This window comes from Nothobranchius furzeri, chromosome 13 (genome assembly GCF_043380555.1).
Source record: "Nothobranchius furzeri strain GRZ-AD chromosome 13, NfurGRZ-RIMD1, whole genome shotgun sequence".
Lineage (NCBI taxonomy): Eukaryota > Metazoa > Chordata > Actinopteri > Cyprinodontiformes > Nothobranchiidae > Nothobranchius > Nothobranchius furzeri.
The window spans coordinates 45018971-45036662 of NC_091753.1; the positions used below are offsets into that span (position 1 = coordinate 45018971).

A 17692-nucleotide genomic window follows, 5' to 3' on the forward strand; every position below is an offset into this window, starting at 1 on the left:
GATCCTGGGCGTAAGGCACAGAGGATTAGAAAAGAGCTCTTTTAGCCCATTTGACTTGCATTCATTTTTTCGGTCTTCCAGGGACCCATGAGCCGACCAGAAACAGAGAGTAAACAGTGAGCGAAACGAATATTGAAGAAAAGGGAAAGTAGTGCCTGAGATTGTTTTTTGCAATGTTTAGCTCGGCTTTGGTTAGTTCAACCCCAGTTCAGTTATCGGAAGAAGTAACGCACCTAGTTGGGGCAAGAGTGACTAACGGTAATACTGAGTGGAGAGAAAAAGTGGTGACAGAGGTAATTATTATTATTATTTTTAATGGTTTCTACTGGTTCAAGCCCCGTTCATGTGTGGGAAGATTTAGCACAAGTTGGGGCTCATAGAGAGTGATGTTTAGAAAGGTTAAGTTCTAGCTAGCTTACAAACGTTAGCTTCCGTGCTCCCTGCTGTTCATCGACGTAAACAAGTTTCTGACTTTTCCAGGAATCACCCTGCTGGATTTATAACATTAAGTGTTAAACAGTGTTTCACTTTTCACTGGAGCTGATTAAAAAAAATTAGAGAGTCTGGATCCCTACCATTTTTTGTCTGACGTGGTCACCTGGTTCAGATGCTACTCTCAAACCGGGATGGGACAAGATGTCTCATAACAGCCACGCTCATCTTACTAAAAGAATCATGTATTTTTAACACACGTGATCCACTATAACAATATTATTATAATAAATAATTTTCACTTTTCACTACTGCGAACGTTACAGTACATCCTCCATGGTGAAATATCTATCCATTCATTCGGATTATCAATAAGTAAAATAAACACACCACATTTATCATTTCAGAGCCATCACAGTCAGTCCCCATCTTCCTCGTGAAATATATGACCTTTAAACTTACCTGTTAAAAAAGTGTTTGCTGCAAATCTGAAAATACTTTGACGGCTGCTAGTCCGTTTGATTGCTGCAGTGCATCTCCGTCCTCAGTCACATTGAGTTTACATCCTTGTCAGTTAGTGCAATGAACCGTGCAGCAACCATTTTACTGTAAAATCAACTAAATAGAAGCAATAAAAGGCTGCAAACTGTGTTTTTTTTTTTACTAGCCTCACAGGAGTTTCAATGTGTGTAAACGGTCTTTCTGCCATCCATCAGTGTGAAAACGATTGTTCTATGAGCAGCGTGACTTCACGTGCAAAAAGTCAGTATAGGGCAGTGGTGGTAGGGGAGTTAAGTGCTCGCCCCATAGCTGTTGTTGTTTCCTTATGCAAGACACTTCACACTCCTTTCCTGCTGATGGTGGCTGGATGAATCAGTGGGCAGGGCAGCAGTGGCTACGTTGTAGCTCATCACCACTAGTGTGTGAATGTGTGTGACTGGTGTGTTGTAAAGCACATTCAGGAAATAAGACTCCCAATCCTGCCGTCTGAAGCTCCGCTGTGGTGTGACTCACTTTTAGTTCCTAAAACGGTGCACCTGTGTTTTTCTTCCCCAGAGTACGACAAAGCATTCAATCCTACTAGAGACCACTATAAATGCATTGAGTAAACCACCAAATAGTTCCCGAACGCAGCCACAGCTTCAGCTCATCTCACGGGGATGAGTCAAATGTGGAGATGAATTTCACCAGTGTGTGAATGGGACTTTAACTTTAAACGAGTAAACCACACCTTTAAAGCATCATTTGAATAGCGTAAAGCATGGCATACTTTGACAGTGGTCGACTTTTGGTGCTGATCACTGATGTCACTCACTGCCAAAACTGCTGCACTAAGTTGACACTAGCAAAGTTCATAAAGGAAGGAGTCACGACAGCGGAGAGGACTGGGCCAGCTCATTAACCCTGCGACCTTCACCCCTCTCAGAAGCATCCCGGAACATCTCTAGTGGAATTGCAGCTATTATTGTGGCTACAATGCATTTTCTACTGCTATTCAGTGAGATCTTTCTTGACTATCTAAACTAAGATCACTATTTCAAAGCAGATATATTTTATTGTAGCGATAAATATAGATTTATATCTAAATTTCAAATGTGGCATAGATTTAGCTTGTTTATAATATTATCTTAATTAATCAGGGCACCACCAGTTTCCAGAACTGGATTTAATGTCTATATATTTGCATCGTAATCCATCTCGGAGTTAACACCACAAATTAATCTAAAGGATGAATTCTTGACAGAATGCGCCGATTATTCCCGAGAATTTCTTTAGACAATGATGAGGCGTGATTTACGTTTTGAGTTTATTACAACATCTGTTAAGGCATGGACAAAAGGACCAAACACAGCTTATTGTTTCATGCATGGAATTAAGACAATTGTTAACCCAAAGCTTTATGGCAATTATATGGAATAACTGATTTGGAATAAAGTGGAAATTTGGTGACACATAGGATTATAGTAACAATTAGAGATAATTTATGAAACGAGAACCAAGGGAAGGTGTGTGTGTGTGTGTGTGTGTGTGTGTGTGTGTGTGTGTGTGTGTGTGTGTGTGTGTGTGTGTGTGTGTGTGTGTGTGTGTGTGTGTGTGTGTGTGTGTGTGTGTGTGTGTGTGTGTGTGTGTGTGTGTGTGTGTGTGTGTGTGTGTGTGTGTGTGTGTGTGTGTGTGTGTGTGTGTGTGTGTGGCTCGTTATGGCAGAAGAAGGGAGGGGATCTTGAAGGCTAAACGGGAACCTGGGATCGAAATAAAAAACACGCCATAAAGAAATGGACTAATCTGAATTCACTAATCGGGCTTAGCACAAAAGTCAGCCAGATGAGGTGCTTCACAGACCTTTTCCCGTCGCCAAAGAGGTGTCCTGTGGGCTGGTTCAGCCAGGTCCAGAAGCTTGAATGCAGCCTTCAGCCGCCGTAGGACTTTTTGGCACCCCAGCTTAGGTCAACGGTGTCTGTGGTGAATAGAAGGAGGTGTTCTCCCATGGTGGCTTGACTCAAGGTTCCTTCACCTCTGCGGCCTCGAAACGTGGAATTCAGATCGAGGGCCCAAATTATCCCAAACGGAGCCGAATCATCAAACTGTTCCAAATTGCTTTTACTCTTAATATGAGAACTCGACCGAACACGCAGACTTCCGGTTTCACGTAGGAAGTCAAAACAAAACAAAACAGAGTTGCTTCTAAGTTTTACCGTAACTTTTGAGAGCCAATTACTTGACAACCGTAAAGCGCCGGGTTCTGTTGGGCCAAGATGGAAACAGCCCGCAGGGATTTGTGCTTAAGGCAATCTTTACTCTTTTTCTCCTGCCACATGAGGTCTGAACTCTGGTTTTATAAACTTCTTGGTCACACCCACATGTATTTCACTCATTAACCACTTGATGGCACTGTGGCTCTTTCAAATAACCCAGTCTTACCACCATGAGAGATTCATGCTCACAATTTTAACAAAGTTTTTCCCAAATAAAGCCTCAAAAAGTATTACTTTAAACAGAGAAGAACTAACTTCAGGTCTTAAGCTTGACTGTATCACTTTTAGCATGGTTTTGAACTGGTGAAACACAACGGCAGAAGTTTAATGTGAAAGAAAAAACAGCATAAGCTGTTTAGGTTTGTGGCTGATAAGATTTTAACTTAGAGCACCTTGATTTCTAATGTTGAACAACCTAAAACACCTGTTGACTGTGGATAAACAGAAAAATACCAGGGTTTTGATAAAGACTAAATCCTGGAATCTTCCAGAATGACCCTTGAGAAGTTTTACAAGCACCCGGCCTTGGGGAGAGTCAGTTCTTGGCAGGTTGAGGTAAGACAGACCAAGTCCTGATAATGTCCAACTTCTCAATTGCTTAAGGAGGGAAACAAACAAGTCACTTGGTAAAATTTACGCTCCTGGGAGAAAAGGTAGGAGTTAGCCAGATGTTCGAAAATGGTATCTTGGAATTTATACGATTGTAGGCCAGTTTCAGATTCCCCCTTTTTTCCTGCTAAGCGTGAAAGGAACCTTTGTGTGAAAATGTTATTGTTCTTCGTGTAAATCCAAACAAAGTTAATCTGAGGATATAAAATGTGGATTTCCACTACAGCATGTATGGCAAAAATCATTACACAAACATAATGCTTGAAAAGAAACCACTAGCTCCTAATATTAGAACAGCTTATTTAAAAATATGAAGATAATGGGGTTTGTTTTTTGCAGTCAGTGGGGACAGGGTAAAAAATCCAGCTAATGAGGAAGGGACGCCTCACGGAGGGTAAAAAGGAGTGAAATCTTTCCCACAGAGAGCTGAATTAGTAATGCCAAAGAAATAAAGGGCTTAAGAAAATGGCCTTATGAAAATGGCCTGATCCCCAGTGTAACACTAGCAACTAACAAGTGAGCTTTCTCTCTCCGACTGCAGCTGTGAGACTAGTTTTAAACAGCCAGACCTGAGATTTTATGCTCATTTAAAGCTCAAAACAATTTAAAAGTCAGTTTCAGGATCAAAACAAATCTAAATTTAAGCTGTAGATCGGTTTTGACATCATTATTGCAGCTGTGTTATAAAGAGTTAATCAACAGTGTCGACATGAAAGAAAGACAATCCAAACTTATTTAGTCTGATTGAAGAATGTTATTTTTATCATTTGGCCTGACATTGACTCCTAATTTTTGGCTCTGCAAAGAATTCCTAAAAATTTTCACTAAATTAGAAATGGATTTGTTTTGCAGACCAAATGCCAAAAAAAAAAAAACTTTATGCACACTCAAAACTGAAGGAAATGAAGAAAAAACACTGAAATGTTTGTCTTGTGTGCAGCTCCATCTGATGTAGTTATTATTGACTTAGACTTTTATTTTAATAGTAGTAATAGTAGTAGTAGGATTTTTATTAATACCTTGGAACTTTTGGCCAAAATGGGCTGCTTCAATAACTTTATCTATGCGTCCTGTATAGATATAAAGACTAAATCAAACCAAGACGGGATATTTGGCTGCAGTTATATCGAGCAGTGGTTAATTTCAGAGTTGACCTATTCCAGTTCTAGAATCCCTCTTTAAAGCAACACCAAGAGTTTTCCCACTTCTTCCTTCTACTGGTTGGAAGTAGAATTACAACAGTCGTAAACAACCCTTCTGCAGGCTGCTGTAGCTAGCTAACAACAAGCTAGCACTATCAAATGTCAAATTATATTAAAATAAGCCACAATGTAAAAAGCTCCACAAAGAATATGGACAAAAATATTACTACTTACAAGTTTAGTATGTCCGGCCACCACCAGTGACCACCACAACCTACTGGTTGTGCAACGCACCAGGTGACAGATCATTTGCTGCTGTGGCCCCCAGACTCTGGAACTCTCTTCCCCTGAGTCTGAGATCAGTGGACTCAGTGGTCTCCTTTGAAAAGCAGCTGAAAACTCACCTGTTCAAGCTGGTTTTTGTGTGACCTTCATCACCCTCTCCTTGTTCTGCTCTCCCCACCTATTCCACCTTCCTCAGGATCCACTGATTTCCCTCTTCCCTGTTCACTCGCTCTCTTTCTTTACATTTTTAATCACAATTGTCTATTTTTGCTTATTTTAATTATAGTTTTAATCATTTTCTAAATTATTTTTTTATATTTTTACATTTTTTGTTTCTGTGAAGCGCCTTGTGATTTTTATCTTGAGAGGCGCTATAGAAAATATCTTTTCTTCTTCTTCTTCAGTCCGTGATTTCTTAGCCTCCTTCAGCTTCCTCAAACTAGGGTGGGCTGTGCCGATGTTCGCTTTAGCTCTTTGCTTCACTTCCAAAGACATTACGCTGTTATTTTTACTTCCAGACTCCACCATGACGCCAACAAAAAAAAAAAGCTAAATTCTTTGTTTTCTTCTTGTGCTTTTTACTGTCAGTTGGCAAACTGAAAAAGCTAACAGCTAGCCTTTATGTTAGCTTTACATGTGGCTGTATAGCCCATTTGCCCTCCTGCTAGTGTTCCTACCAGTACCACAAAACTTAAGTGCAGTTTTTGGTGTGCAGAGGGCTGTCCTGTGTGAATTTGCTTAAGTTTATGACTCAAGAATCACTGTAACCAGTTTGAAAGCAATAGCTAAAAGTGTTGAACACTTTTGTGCTGCTTTAAACCAAACAGACCTCTAACACAGATACTTAAAACATGGTGATGCACATGGACTTCTGTCTCTTCTGATTAAAGATTGTTACATTTTTGTTGATCTTGTGGCACCACTTCCTCCAGTAAGAAGGATGGGCCCACTGGGTTGGGCTAGCAGGTCACTGTGAAGGGAGGACTTGTTTGCTGGGAAAAGGAGCAGCGGCCAAGTCCAGATGCCGAGGCACTCCCAAGGGACAGCATCCCGAGACCAGACTGGAGGAAGTGCAGTGTGAGAGCAGGCAAGGCTGGGCCTGGATCACTGTCAGCTGCCTGCGCTGCTGCATGATGGGAGTCTAAATCACTCTGCTCCCTCTCTCGAGTCTTAGCCACATGTGGTATTCATTTACGACAAGCTTGAGAAGAATAAGAAAGGCGAGGGAGGGGTGCGCGGAAAACAACTTTTTGACAAGTATGAATAAAAGGATTACTCTGTCTTATGGGCTCAAGTAACTCGTTGGATTTTTGATTACCGAAAGGAAGGAAATAGCTTCTTCCATTTTGATAGAGATGGTCGCTGGTTCTTACACTCTCAAATGTGGTTCAGTGACTTTTTTTTAATAATTCACTAATTAATTGCATTATCTGATTATAATTCATCCAGTCAGATCCTATTCATCCTTCTTCAGGGAATCATAATTTCCACCTGGCCAGTGTCATTTCTTTTAAATTAAGTTTCTTCCCTCCTAATAGCTATTTATACATGCATTGTTTATTTTACTAATCCGTTTCATCCTGGGAAACCTTTGAGTCAACACAGTGACTTGACACCGTACACACACGATGTGTTGACTTTGATTTGCTTCCTTCATCGCTTAACCTGTATGAATTTGAAGCATAGTGAGCGTGTCCTTGTGTCCTCAAGAAAAAGACACATCTCAGTTAGAAGTTCTCAAATGGAGTGCAGGGCTTCCTAAAAAATGCTTAAACATGTTCAGCTAAAGGAAATATAGTGCAGCACTAAAGCGTCTTGCAAAGAATGCCAGGAGAAGAAAATGCAAGGTGAGGGGTGTCTAAGTTAAATTATAATGCCACTGTCGGCTACATTTTAATCAGCAATAATGTCATGCGCCAAATGAATTGAGCGGATGGGATGTCTCCCTGCCAAACACAGCAGAGTGATCAGTAATGAAGAGATTATTAAATAGAGGTAGTCATGGTGCTGACGCTTGACTTCCCATCTGCACACATTTCCCTCTGTCTCAGGGATTCTTTCCACTGTCTTTAGACAAAATTATCAAGGGAGAGGCAGGCCTTGAGGAGCTACCCCCGATAAAAAAAAGCCTCTAGTCTTTCTCATCTGCAGAGGGAGTAGCCTTGACCACATTCTAGAGGCTCAATAGCATCTTTGACAGAAATCAGGTTTCTTGTAAAGCTTTGCCCTCTAGTGGTCAACTCAAGTGTTTGCATTGATTTGATTGAAAGGTTCCCATTTGAGTTTATTCAAATGAGCTATAATAGTGTCATTATTGCAGATTTTGTTGCATGAAAACCCTTTGTTTCTATTTTTAAAAGGCCGCTCCTGCTGGTCCGAGGCTGCAGGCCAATGGGAGCTTAGGAGTCATGACAGCCCAGTCACATTCACAGCCCTCAGTTCCCAGTAACCAGCACAAAGGCCCAGCCAAAAGCCAGTTCATGCATCGACAGGTCAAGCAGCAACAGCACACTATCGTCAATGCAGTAAGCTACTTTGAGATTGTTTTGTAGTAAAAAAAAACAGCATTAGAGAGTTTAATCATCATCCAAATCTTTGTCTTTCATATTCAGGACAAAGACACCACACATGATCAGTTTAGTCGGCATCTTACAAGACCTCCACCAGATTATAAGCTGTCAAGAGGCATGGTGGGAGTTCAGCAAGGAAACATCTTCACTGGTACTTATGTTACTAATTTCTAAGCAATTCTTCCAATTTTGGTGAGCATTGGTGACCAGATTTGTTTGATTTTTCTTTAGGTCAAAACCCCTCCCAGTCTTCCAGTAACGGTCCAGGGAATAACCTACAGTCCATATCTTGCCAACGGCCAAGCGGATCTGCTTTAAAGATGAGCCCTTTACCATCAGACCGAAGATTCGGTATCCGGTCTGATTGCAATCAGAGTCCTTGCATTGATCAGTTCCAGCTGCAAAATGCTCATAATCGAATTGAACTGAACCAAAGTAAGCCTAGATTCCTGGAGCCAAATACACAAGGAAAGTCCTTTGGAATGACCAACGTAGCAGGTGTGCAACACCAGAGATCGACAGCTGACTTGCATTCCTCCGGTGTGGCAGCGCAGGGTCTTGGCGGCTCAATGACAAATGTCGGCATGGGTTGGGGTTCAGCCAACAAGCAAGTGACAACTGGACTCGGTGTTAGGCGTCTACCAAATCCGATGCAGTCGCAGGGTGTGCAAGAGATGCAGAACCGTTCTTACCAACAGAGACACATCGGCCCACCCAACCAGGTTGCACCGGACATCGGGATGCTCCCTCTAAACCCCTCAATAGGAGACGTGGGTCCCAGACCAAACCAAGCCATGGTGGGCTGCCCATCACCGCTGAGAAACCTGAACCAGGCCTCTCCTGAACAGAGGGTACCAGCAGGGAATTTTACAGATGCCATTTCCAGCTCCGGCAGCTACCAGAATAACAGATCCAACCGATTGACCTTTGACTTCCTCCCTGAGGGCGACAACACGGTCCCAGGTATCAACGCAGACTCAGACTTCATTGACTCTCTGCTTAAATCTGGCTCTGGAAATGATGACTGGATGAAAGATATAAATCTGGATGAGATTCTGGGTGGGCATTCTTAAACTTGTATCCCAGAATAAATAAAAGATCTGCAGGTGATGTGACGGAGTTTGTGTAACGAGGGGAAACAATTTGTAAGTAATGTTCAAATGAACTTTTATAAATTCATATTATTATCCATGCATACTGAACTGTTTTGTATTTACTGTGAAAGGAATTAGTGTTTGGTTCTTAGTGTTTGCATATATTTGTTCCTGGTGTGTTCCTCCTGTCACCGTGTTTGTGTGGACTGTATTTCACGCTTTAGTGCTGTTCCTTTAGATTTAAATACAAAATTCACACTGTGAAAACAAAACAATTCTGACACTTTTAAAGACACGTAATGGTTTTTTGTTTTTTTCTTTCATCCTCAATTCAATTACATGCCCCCCCCCCCCCCCCCCCCCCAGGTTTGGAAAGAAAAGATGTCTCCTTCTACTCTTACAATATTTCATCTGTGGTCATTCACTTTAAATAATGTAATCATTATTTTCCCTTATCTGATATTTAATGATTTGGAATAGTATTCAGACATTATAAGACATGTAATTAAATACATTTATTTGAATGAAGTGTTTGATTAACTTGTTTTAATCATTCAGTTTTCTTTGTGAGGCTATTTTTTTTTTCAAAGTTGATTTTCTAAACTACAGTTTTATAGAAATATTCATGTGTAAGAGTTAAATTTAAAATGCAAAGAAAATAATTAACATGTCCACAAAACTACAGAAAAGTGTACATTTGAAAGAAATATAGTTTTTTATGAAATATGTTCATTTTAACACATGATAGCTTTGTTTTTATTTTGGAGTTATACGTATATCAGATAATTAGTCTTTTCTTAGCTTCATTATCGCATGTTATGATTTTTGTGAATCTCACATCCTGTTACATTAATCAAAATATCAAGAATAAAAAAAATCAAAAAGTGGAAAGAAAGTAACAAAATTAAAATGATAAAAGCTGCTTGGGACTGGACAGTTTACAAAATCGCAATTAGTTATTTAGTTAACATTAACAAGAACTAAAATCTACTACCACCACCTACTGGGTAGAACGTGTATAATATACTCGTCACAGGTCGCGTTTCTTGTCAGAAGACTTCATTACCCAGACATCCCTCGGAGACAAAAGCTAAGTCTTTACCCATTTGATTTGTCTTTGGAAAGTTTTAACATATTTCAAATTAAATAGAAAAAAATATACCTTTTTAAAAACGGAAGATGGAAACTTTGTTTTGAAAGTCTTCACTAGAAGTGCGTTGTGTGACTGTTTCTAATACAGAAAATGAGTTTTATTTAAACAAACGGGCCTTATTTGGGTTAAATATCTATATTAAAAGTCAAATGCCCAACTTTCAGAAGAAACAATGGAAAATATCAAAATGAAAGGAGCCGATTTTCCAACCGTGCAGCTTGCTAGATGAGCTAATTTTTTTCTGCATACACTGCCCTCTAGCGGTCAATCAACGCCACACTAGTGAAAATGCCAACAAATCAAAAAACATGACACAGTTCTTATAACCGTTTAAAAATGTTCTGTGAAGTTATGCAGTAAGCAATATTTTGTACTCCCGTGTTTGAAAATTAAAGAGCATGGTATTTACAATTTACTTTAACAATATTTTGTACTTTTTATTGAAAAATTTGAATTAAAAATCTATATGATTGTTTTCCCAACACAACTAATCTACCTGCTGAAGTACAAATTACAGTTGATTTTCTTTTTCTCAACACATTCCTTCAACCACAACACTTTGATTAGAGTTGGTTATGACAAAAACTGTTCGACTATCTAGTTGCTCTTCTCTCCCCACATTTGTGGGGAATTTCAGCAAGTTTTTGTTTCTTCCCACAATTTAATAGACATTTCATGAAAAAAATAAAGAAAAAAAATAAGAAGAAAATTGTTAAATGACCAATAAGAAGAAAACTGTTAAATGACCAATTGCAAAATTCATGAACAAAATGAAATATACAACCACACAAGTACAATTTACCACAAAGTACATACTTTATTCAAGGCCAATTTCAAAGTATCATATGAAGAAATGTATAATGTAACAGAATTTATCGTTCTAAAACACATGCACATACCTATCAAAAAAAGTCAATGTTGGATATAATTCATTTCATGTGCATTTAGAAAACTAAATAAAAAAAATCCTTTAACTTGTAATTAGTTCTACTGCTAATTGTCAGCTAACGCTCTGACAATATCACACTAAGTAAGGATTAAAAAAAACTGAATTGTGACAAAATACAACCAAATGAAAACTCTAGCTGTGCAATGCAAGCACTGTGGTGTACCACTTATTCTAGTTGCTCCCCCTCCCTCCAACACAGTTCGCCCATCTTTGAAACACATCAAAATATGCTTTCAGGATCAGTACAGATAAGTAATAAAAATGGAGTTTCTCAAGGCAAAGTAATTAAAAGATGTCCTCTATTTGAAGATAAATGCACGGGGTTCCATTGAGTTGATGCGACCAGTTTAGAATTAGTTGGCAGCAGAATCTGTGAGACGCCGTGATGGCCTCCGGGAATTACTGTAAAGATCTAGTCATCATGTAAACATCACAACATGATTCGAAGTTATCAATGTGGCTGTAGCGGTTTCTTAAAGTATGTAAACATGCGAGTGCTGCTCAAGGATCACCTGCTTCTTTGTTCTGAATCCTCGTCTTGTTAGGGTTAGCCACTCAAAAACAAACCGTGGAAAACGGTTAGAACTACTCGGCTGTGTCGGTTAACACTTAAAACATACACCAATCATCTCATTAGCTTATACGGTTGTTCATACAGATACTGTTTAACTGGAAGCAGGATGGGTGGTTGGTGTTACTGCTCCTGACTGCAATTTTTCCATTGTTTCTGAATTTTTCCAGTAAAGTATAATAATAAAAATAAAAACACGTAAGCTGTGTAAATATCAGCCATCCGCCAAACCCCGACCTCCGGTTTTTCCTGTAACGTGACTCTAAAGCCTGCTTAAACTTGCCCCCAAGCTGTAATCAATAAAAACACTCAACACAGCACCACACACGGGGTTTCAGACCGTTTCGAACGTTAAAATTCGTTTATACTGTCACATGCTAAAACTGATCTGAGGAAAGTTCTCTATAGAGTCTATAGATCTGCCTCTTTTTGCTTTTTTTTTTTGGTTCATGTTTAAGCAGATATAGTAACAAGCTGCTCGTGATCAACAAAAACACTAATATGTATACGTTTATATATATATTTATATATATATGTATAGTAAAGCAAAAAAAAAAGAAGAATCAGACGATTGGTTATGTTTTAAAAAAAAGTGTTCTGCTTGACTGAATCTTGTGATGTGAGAACAGCTGATCCTGATAACAAAAATGTTTCAATGAATCCGAGTAAAAGAAAAAATCTACCAAACAGGTGTAACGAGATAAAAGAAAAAGGAAAAAACTAATAAAACGAGTGTTAGGCTCGGATAAAGATGATACAAAGACACTAGAGGTTAAAAAAGATCCCCCAAACCACCTTACGTACATAAAATAAAATAGTTTTTGATTATTGATCCACAAACAAGAACATGCGGCTTATATTAGTTAATACAGCCTGATACTTTTTGTTGCATTACAGAAACTGGGTATTTATTCGAGTCGCTCGCGTCTAAAAAAAAAAATACATCTGAAGGCACTTGATCGATCAAAGGTTTAACTTAGGCTCGCTGGCACAGCCAAGCAGCAATGTAGTCGGTCCCCTGGTCCCACCCCCCACGCCCCAAAAAGCAAAGCCAACACGTCCAAAATGGGCTTCACGTTACCGTCACTCCAAATCAGTATTGTTCTTTATGCTCCACATACATCATTTTTGGTTTTTCAGGCTTGTTTATGTTTTTTAAAAAAGGCGCCAAATATAAAGCTATGAAACTAAAAGCCCCAAACACAGTTATGTAGTGCTGCTTCGTGCTATACTGCAAGACAAGAGAGGCTCCAGAGACTCCAGGTGATGAGCAGTAAAAGGCAGTCCTTACGGAAGAGTTCGTGCATCTGCCCAGTTCAGCTACGCTCCGACTAAATAAGCCCTACACTCACCAAAAAGACCTGGGAACAATTTAGGGGCCCTTGCATAAATTGTCTGTTCACAGGCCAGCCTTGAAGACACAGACAAAAATAAAAAATAAAAAAGACCAGAATACTGTCTGAAAAGAGGTTAGCCCTGCACGCGGAGAGAAGTTCAGAGGCTCGCTGAAATGTCTGGTAAAAGAGCAAACGTGGATTCCTTCACAGATGTGGCCAGGCAGATGTTCAGATTGTTGAGACAGGAGGAGTTCAGAGGGCCCCGCTCCGGTCCTCTATAACCATGTCAGGAAGCTCTCCTTGTCGATCTTGGTGGCTGCGAGCACAGACTCCATGTCGCTGAGGATGTCGGAGCTCAGAGGCTCCTGCAGACTGGGCATCAGCTCTTCGCCCTCCACCGCCATGCTCTCGCTCTCCAGGGTGCCAAGATCCACGTCTGTTCCTGGGATGGCGTCCAGGTAGTCAGGGAAACGGTTGGGCTGCGTTGCCATGGAGGGCGGAAGTTGGTCCCCTGATGAATGGGAAAAGATGACAAGTTTGAGATAAAACAACTGAACCAAATCAATCTGCTTGAGGAGAAAAACAAATGAAAGTGATAAACATCTTTTAATTTTCCGGCAAATGATAAAACCGGAATGTTTTTCATGTTTAAGCAAATCTAGAGTTTTAGGGCAAAAATACACAGAAAACGGAGCAGGAATATATTCGGTCTGTGCGAGGAGCCTTGATGTTGGTTTTTTGTCCTAGAGTGGAAAAATCCTGATAGACTCGTGTAGGTACGGTAGCTGAAATGCAACCCCTCAAAAAATAAATAAATAAAAGTCAAACCCTCTTTTCCACCTTAACCTATGACCCCAAATGCATTTAGATAACAGGCAGTAGCAGACTGGCCATCGGGAGCACCGGGAAATATCCTGGTGGCCAGACGAGAGGCCTGCTCGGAATTGCAGACGGCAAGAATTTTTAAAAAGCAGAAACGATGGTAAAAAGTTTTGGCAGAGTGTGACGTAAGAGTCCTCCAACATAAAAAAATATTTCCACCAGTGTGATCAATGTAGCCTCATAATTGGGAAAACCTTCAAACTCAACAGCTGCATTTAAAGATAAACCCTGATGCTAAAAAAAAGCATTCTGCAATCAGATGGGACTGTTTCTTATTGATGTTGGAGGGAAATGGAGAAGCTGATCTAAATTATGATCTAAAATTGCAATTTTGGTATCTTGTATTCTGGAAGATTTGACAAAGATTCCTTTAACAGCATAGAAAGATTAGCAGTAACCGCTCCCAGGATACTAAAAACAGGAGTTATCGTTCTATTTAAATATTTATAAAGCAGCAACTACATGGTAATTACGCCCAGTGAGGAACTCACCTGTATCCATCTCATCCACACTATTCAGGAAGTCATCTGGAGTGCGAGGAACACTGTAGCTGCTCATACTCAATCCGCTGTCTGTGCTCTCATCCCGGGAGTGGTAGGTCCCACTGGGAATGGGGAAAAAAGAGGTAGAGACAAATTGTGGCTTATTAGCTGTCCACCAGGATTTAAATCAACGCAAAACTCACAAGCTTTTATTTCTGACCTTTTACTTGCTCTCCGACATTAAAGGTGTGGAACACTCATTTAATCAATACAGGTGATCCCTCATTTATCGCGGTAGATGCGTTCCAGACCTGGCAGCGATAGGTGAAAATCCGCAAAGTAGGGACACCATATTTCCAGTATTTATTTAACAGGTACGTATTCAGTATTCAGACTTTTAAAACCCTCCCTTTACATAGTACTGTATTTTTACTTGTTTTTTTTTATAGTTTTATTACAAAAAGTGCATTTTATGATGAAATTGATGAAAAAAAAACAGGAATTTCTTGATATTTCGCATAGAATACTGCGAATTGCTGAAAAATACCGCGAATTGGCGAATTTCCCTTGAATAAGGCTCCAAAGAAAAAATCCGCGAAGTCGTGAATCCGCGATAAACGAACCGCGAAGTAGCGAGGGATCACTGTACATTTGCAGTGGTCTCTAGTAGGAATGAATGCCTTGCACGCCGTTTTCTAGGGAGAAGAAATATACGGGTGCACCATTTCTAGGACCTAAAGGTGAGCCACATCACAGCCGAGCTTCAAACAGCAGGTTTTGGAGTCCTATTTCCTGATATTTGGACATCTTGCCTCGGAGCAACTCGACTACCACTGGCGTGCTTCGTAGACGTTTTATCTCTACAAATAACACAAGCCTGGAGGAGCTTCTGCTGTGTGGAGGTGCTAACACTAACGGTTAGCTTCTACTAGCAGGGATGTTCACGAGTCAACATAGGTGAGTCCATGAATATTAAGGAACAATGTGACGTAGATCTGTCAGACTTTTCAAATCCTACAGTTTCACCGTCTATTTTCTATCAGACACAAACGCAGGAGATGGGTGTAGGAGACTATTTTCATGTTCAGCCTGCATGAAAAACTCAAGAGTGACTGATCATAATCAGAAACAACATTTTAAATGGTTCAGTGTTCCACACCTTTAAACGATACATCTGAATCGTATATATGTCGATGATCTGAATGTGTTATTTAGAGCTCCAAAAGTGCTCTCTGGGACCTTCTGCAAGTAAAACAGAGCTTTATTTTTCCCACTTTCCATCGTAGCACACAGGAAAGGGCAACAATAAAAACAGGGACAACAGAGACAAAGGGAGAAAAGAAGACATTTGACGAGCCTATACTAATTAGCAGAAAAATATGTAGGCAGAGTATGGCAGAGGCAGGATGAATGAAGCCTTTGTGAGAGCCAGGGAGTGACGGGAACAGGGGGAGGAGGGGAGATTAGGTCGGCCTGTCTACTGACTGGACCACATGTTCTCATGTCCCGCCGCTCGCCATTCAGCTCTTTCCACACTGTTTGCTCACAGAAGAACGACTGCTTCAACTGTGAAGAAATGCACACCAGAATGAGGTGAAGTCTTGTTAATACATCCCAGTCGGGATCGGGTTCAACTCTGATCCACCAGGCTTCATCTTTGATGCCAAGTTATGAAAGTTCTAGCCAAAAAAGAAAAAAGTGCTGCTTTCATAACCACCATGTACCTTTATTACAGGGGTTGGACACCAGAGGTCGTTATTGTGCGCTACACTGCAGAACATCTGCTGGTCTGTGAGTCACAACCATGTGAAGTGGGTTAAGTTAAGAGACATGCCTTCTGTTTCGGTAAACATTTGTGATTCAGCTCCAGCAGCTCGAGCTCAAATAGCCGAGGATGCGCTGGTGCGCTGGGTCCGACGAGCCAAGCCCAAGCATTTTCTTCGGGCTGGGTGATGACATGCCTTGAGATTTCGCTGCGTTATTATTTCCTCCAGGTGTTCGACAGAGGAGGCTCTGCAGGAAACTAACCTGTTGAGGAATGGGTCAGAGCTGTTGGCAGTCATGGTCCGAGCATCTTGGGCCAAAGGGGAGGACACAGGGTTTGTGGGGCCATCTTGCTCCATGCTGGTGGGGAGCTGGTTCCTCAAAGCAAGCTCCTGTGGATTCATGGAAAATAAATAAACCTGAGCACAAACTGATTAAAATCAGAATCAGAATAGGTTTATTGCCATTGTCAGTGAACAAACAATTCACAAACTAGGAACTTGCTTCGGTACTAATGTGCTACATATAACATGAATAATAAGATTAAAAATAGAATAAAATAGAATCAAATATAATAAAAATAACTAGAATAAGACTTTTATTTAAAATGGTTGTGTTTTAATGAATCAAGTAAAACAAAACAACAAGAAACAAACAAACAATAAAAAAAAACACTGCCGATGTGCTGCACTCCATTTTTCCTGTTTGGAGTGTCACATTACGCAAGAGACCAGTCGGAGACAATTGTTTTCAACACACGCTGCATCAGATAAGGTAGAGGATATGTAGTCATGGCCCCGCCCCACCCCCTTCAATAGGATGACTCGTGTCACTGTTTGGTGATGTCGTTTAAACTTTAACAAGGAAGAAAGAACAAAAAGGCGTCAGCCGAGCGCATAAAAACTTACTCCTCAGGATCTGACCATCTGAGCTGCAACAACAATCAGATCCTGCCTAACCGGAAGTGGCAGAGGGTTAAAATCACAGCTGAACCAAACTAGACCTGATTGTCATGTTGGAGCCGGCACAGGATGTCGCCGTGTCTGTTTCTGGTATTATTGTCACCCCCGCCCCTCCCCTGCAGTTGGAAACCAAAACGCCAAATTTACCATCTGCCACTGGAAGTTACATTTTCCCTTCGGAGATTGGATGAAGACTCGAGGTCCAAGCCTCTTGGAAGAGATTAATGGAGACAGACTTTAACAAAACCAGTACACGAATGGGAGATACCTCTGTTAAAATCTTAGCCGTACACAGGTATATGGAGAGGTATTTGCCCTCTTAAAGCTGCTTTTAAATCGCACTTAATTGTTTCAGATCAGAAAACAACTTTCAATAAAGCAAAACTCAAATAAAAGGCGGAGATCTTAAGTCATGGGTTAATTGTGATTAAACAGATTTTTTGGAAAGCAGAGTTTCGTTCCACTGGCCACACCCAGACCTGGAGAATTAAGAAATCACTTCGATAGAACCTGTTTCACGAGAAGGCTAAACGATTTCAAAAAGCAGCGTGTCATTGTTGCAATAGAACACAGAACAACAGCAGGTCCGAAGCCAAAACCTCCAACTGACCAGGAAGAACTCACAGACCCGTCTCACATTTACTAAAAACTATCCTGGTGATCTTTAAGACTTTTGGAAAAACACTTTGTCTAAGACTTGCCAAAGG

General features: G+C 40.5%; 2 protein-coding genes across 3 annotated transcripts in view; one reads left to right on the forward strand and one right to left on the reverse strand.

The window, feature by feature from the left end:
• maml2 (mastermind like transcriptional coactivator 2) overlaps positions 1-9067 on the forward strand; it is a 65685-nt gene extending 56618 nt beyond the window's left edge. The window contains exons 3-5 of the mRNA XM_015951292.3: positions 7582-7746; positions 7834-7942; positions 8023-9067. Of these exons, the coding sequence (XP_015806778.3) occupies positions 7582-7746; positions 7834-7942; positions 8023-8864 (1116 nt within the window). The 3' untranslated portion in view covers positions 8865-9067. The remainder of the gene's footprint in view (positions 1-7581; positions 7747-7833; positions 7943-8022) is intronic.
• A 3894-nt stretch (positions 9068-12961) lies between these two features.
• The window catches only part of yap1 (Yes1 associated transcriptional regulator), a 30059-nt gene continuing 25328 nt past the window's right edge, over positions 12962-17692 (reverse strand). For both annotated transcript variants that reach the window (XM_015951294.3, XM_054742616.2), the window contains 3 exons: positions 16288-16415; positions 14269-14381; positions 12962-13406 (listed from right to left, as the gene is read on the reverse strand). In XM_015951294.3, the coding sequence (XP_015806780.1) occupies positions 13171-13406; positions 14269-14381; positions 16288-16415 (477 nt within the window). In that variant the 3' untranslated portion in view covers positions 12962-13170. The remainder of the gene's footprint in view (positions 13407-14268; positions 14382-16287; positions 16416-17692) is intronic.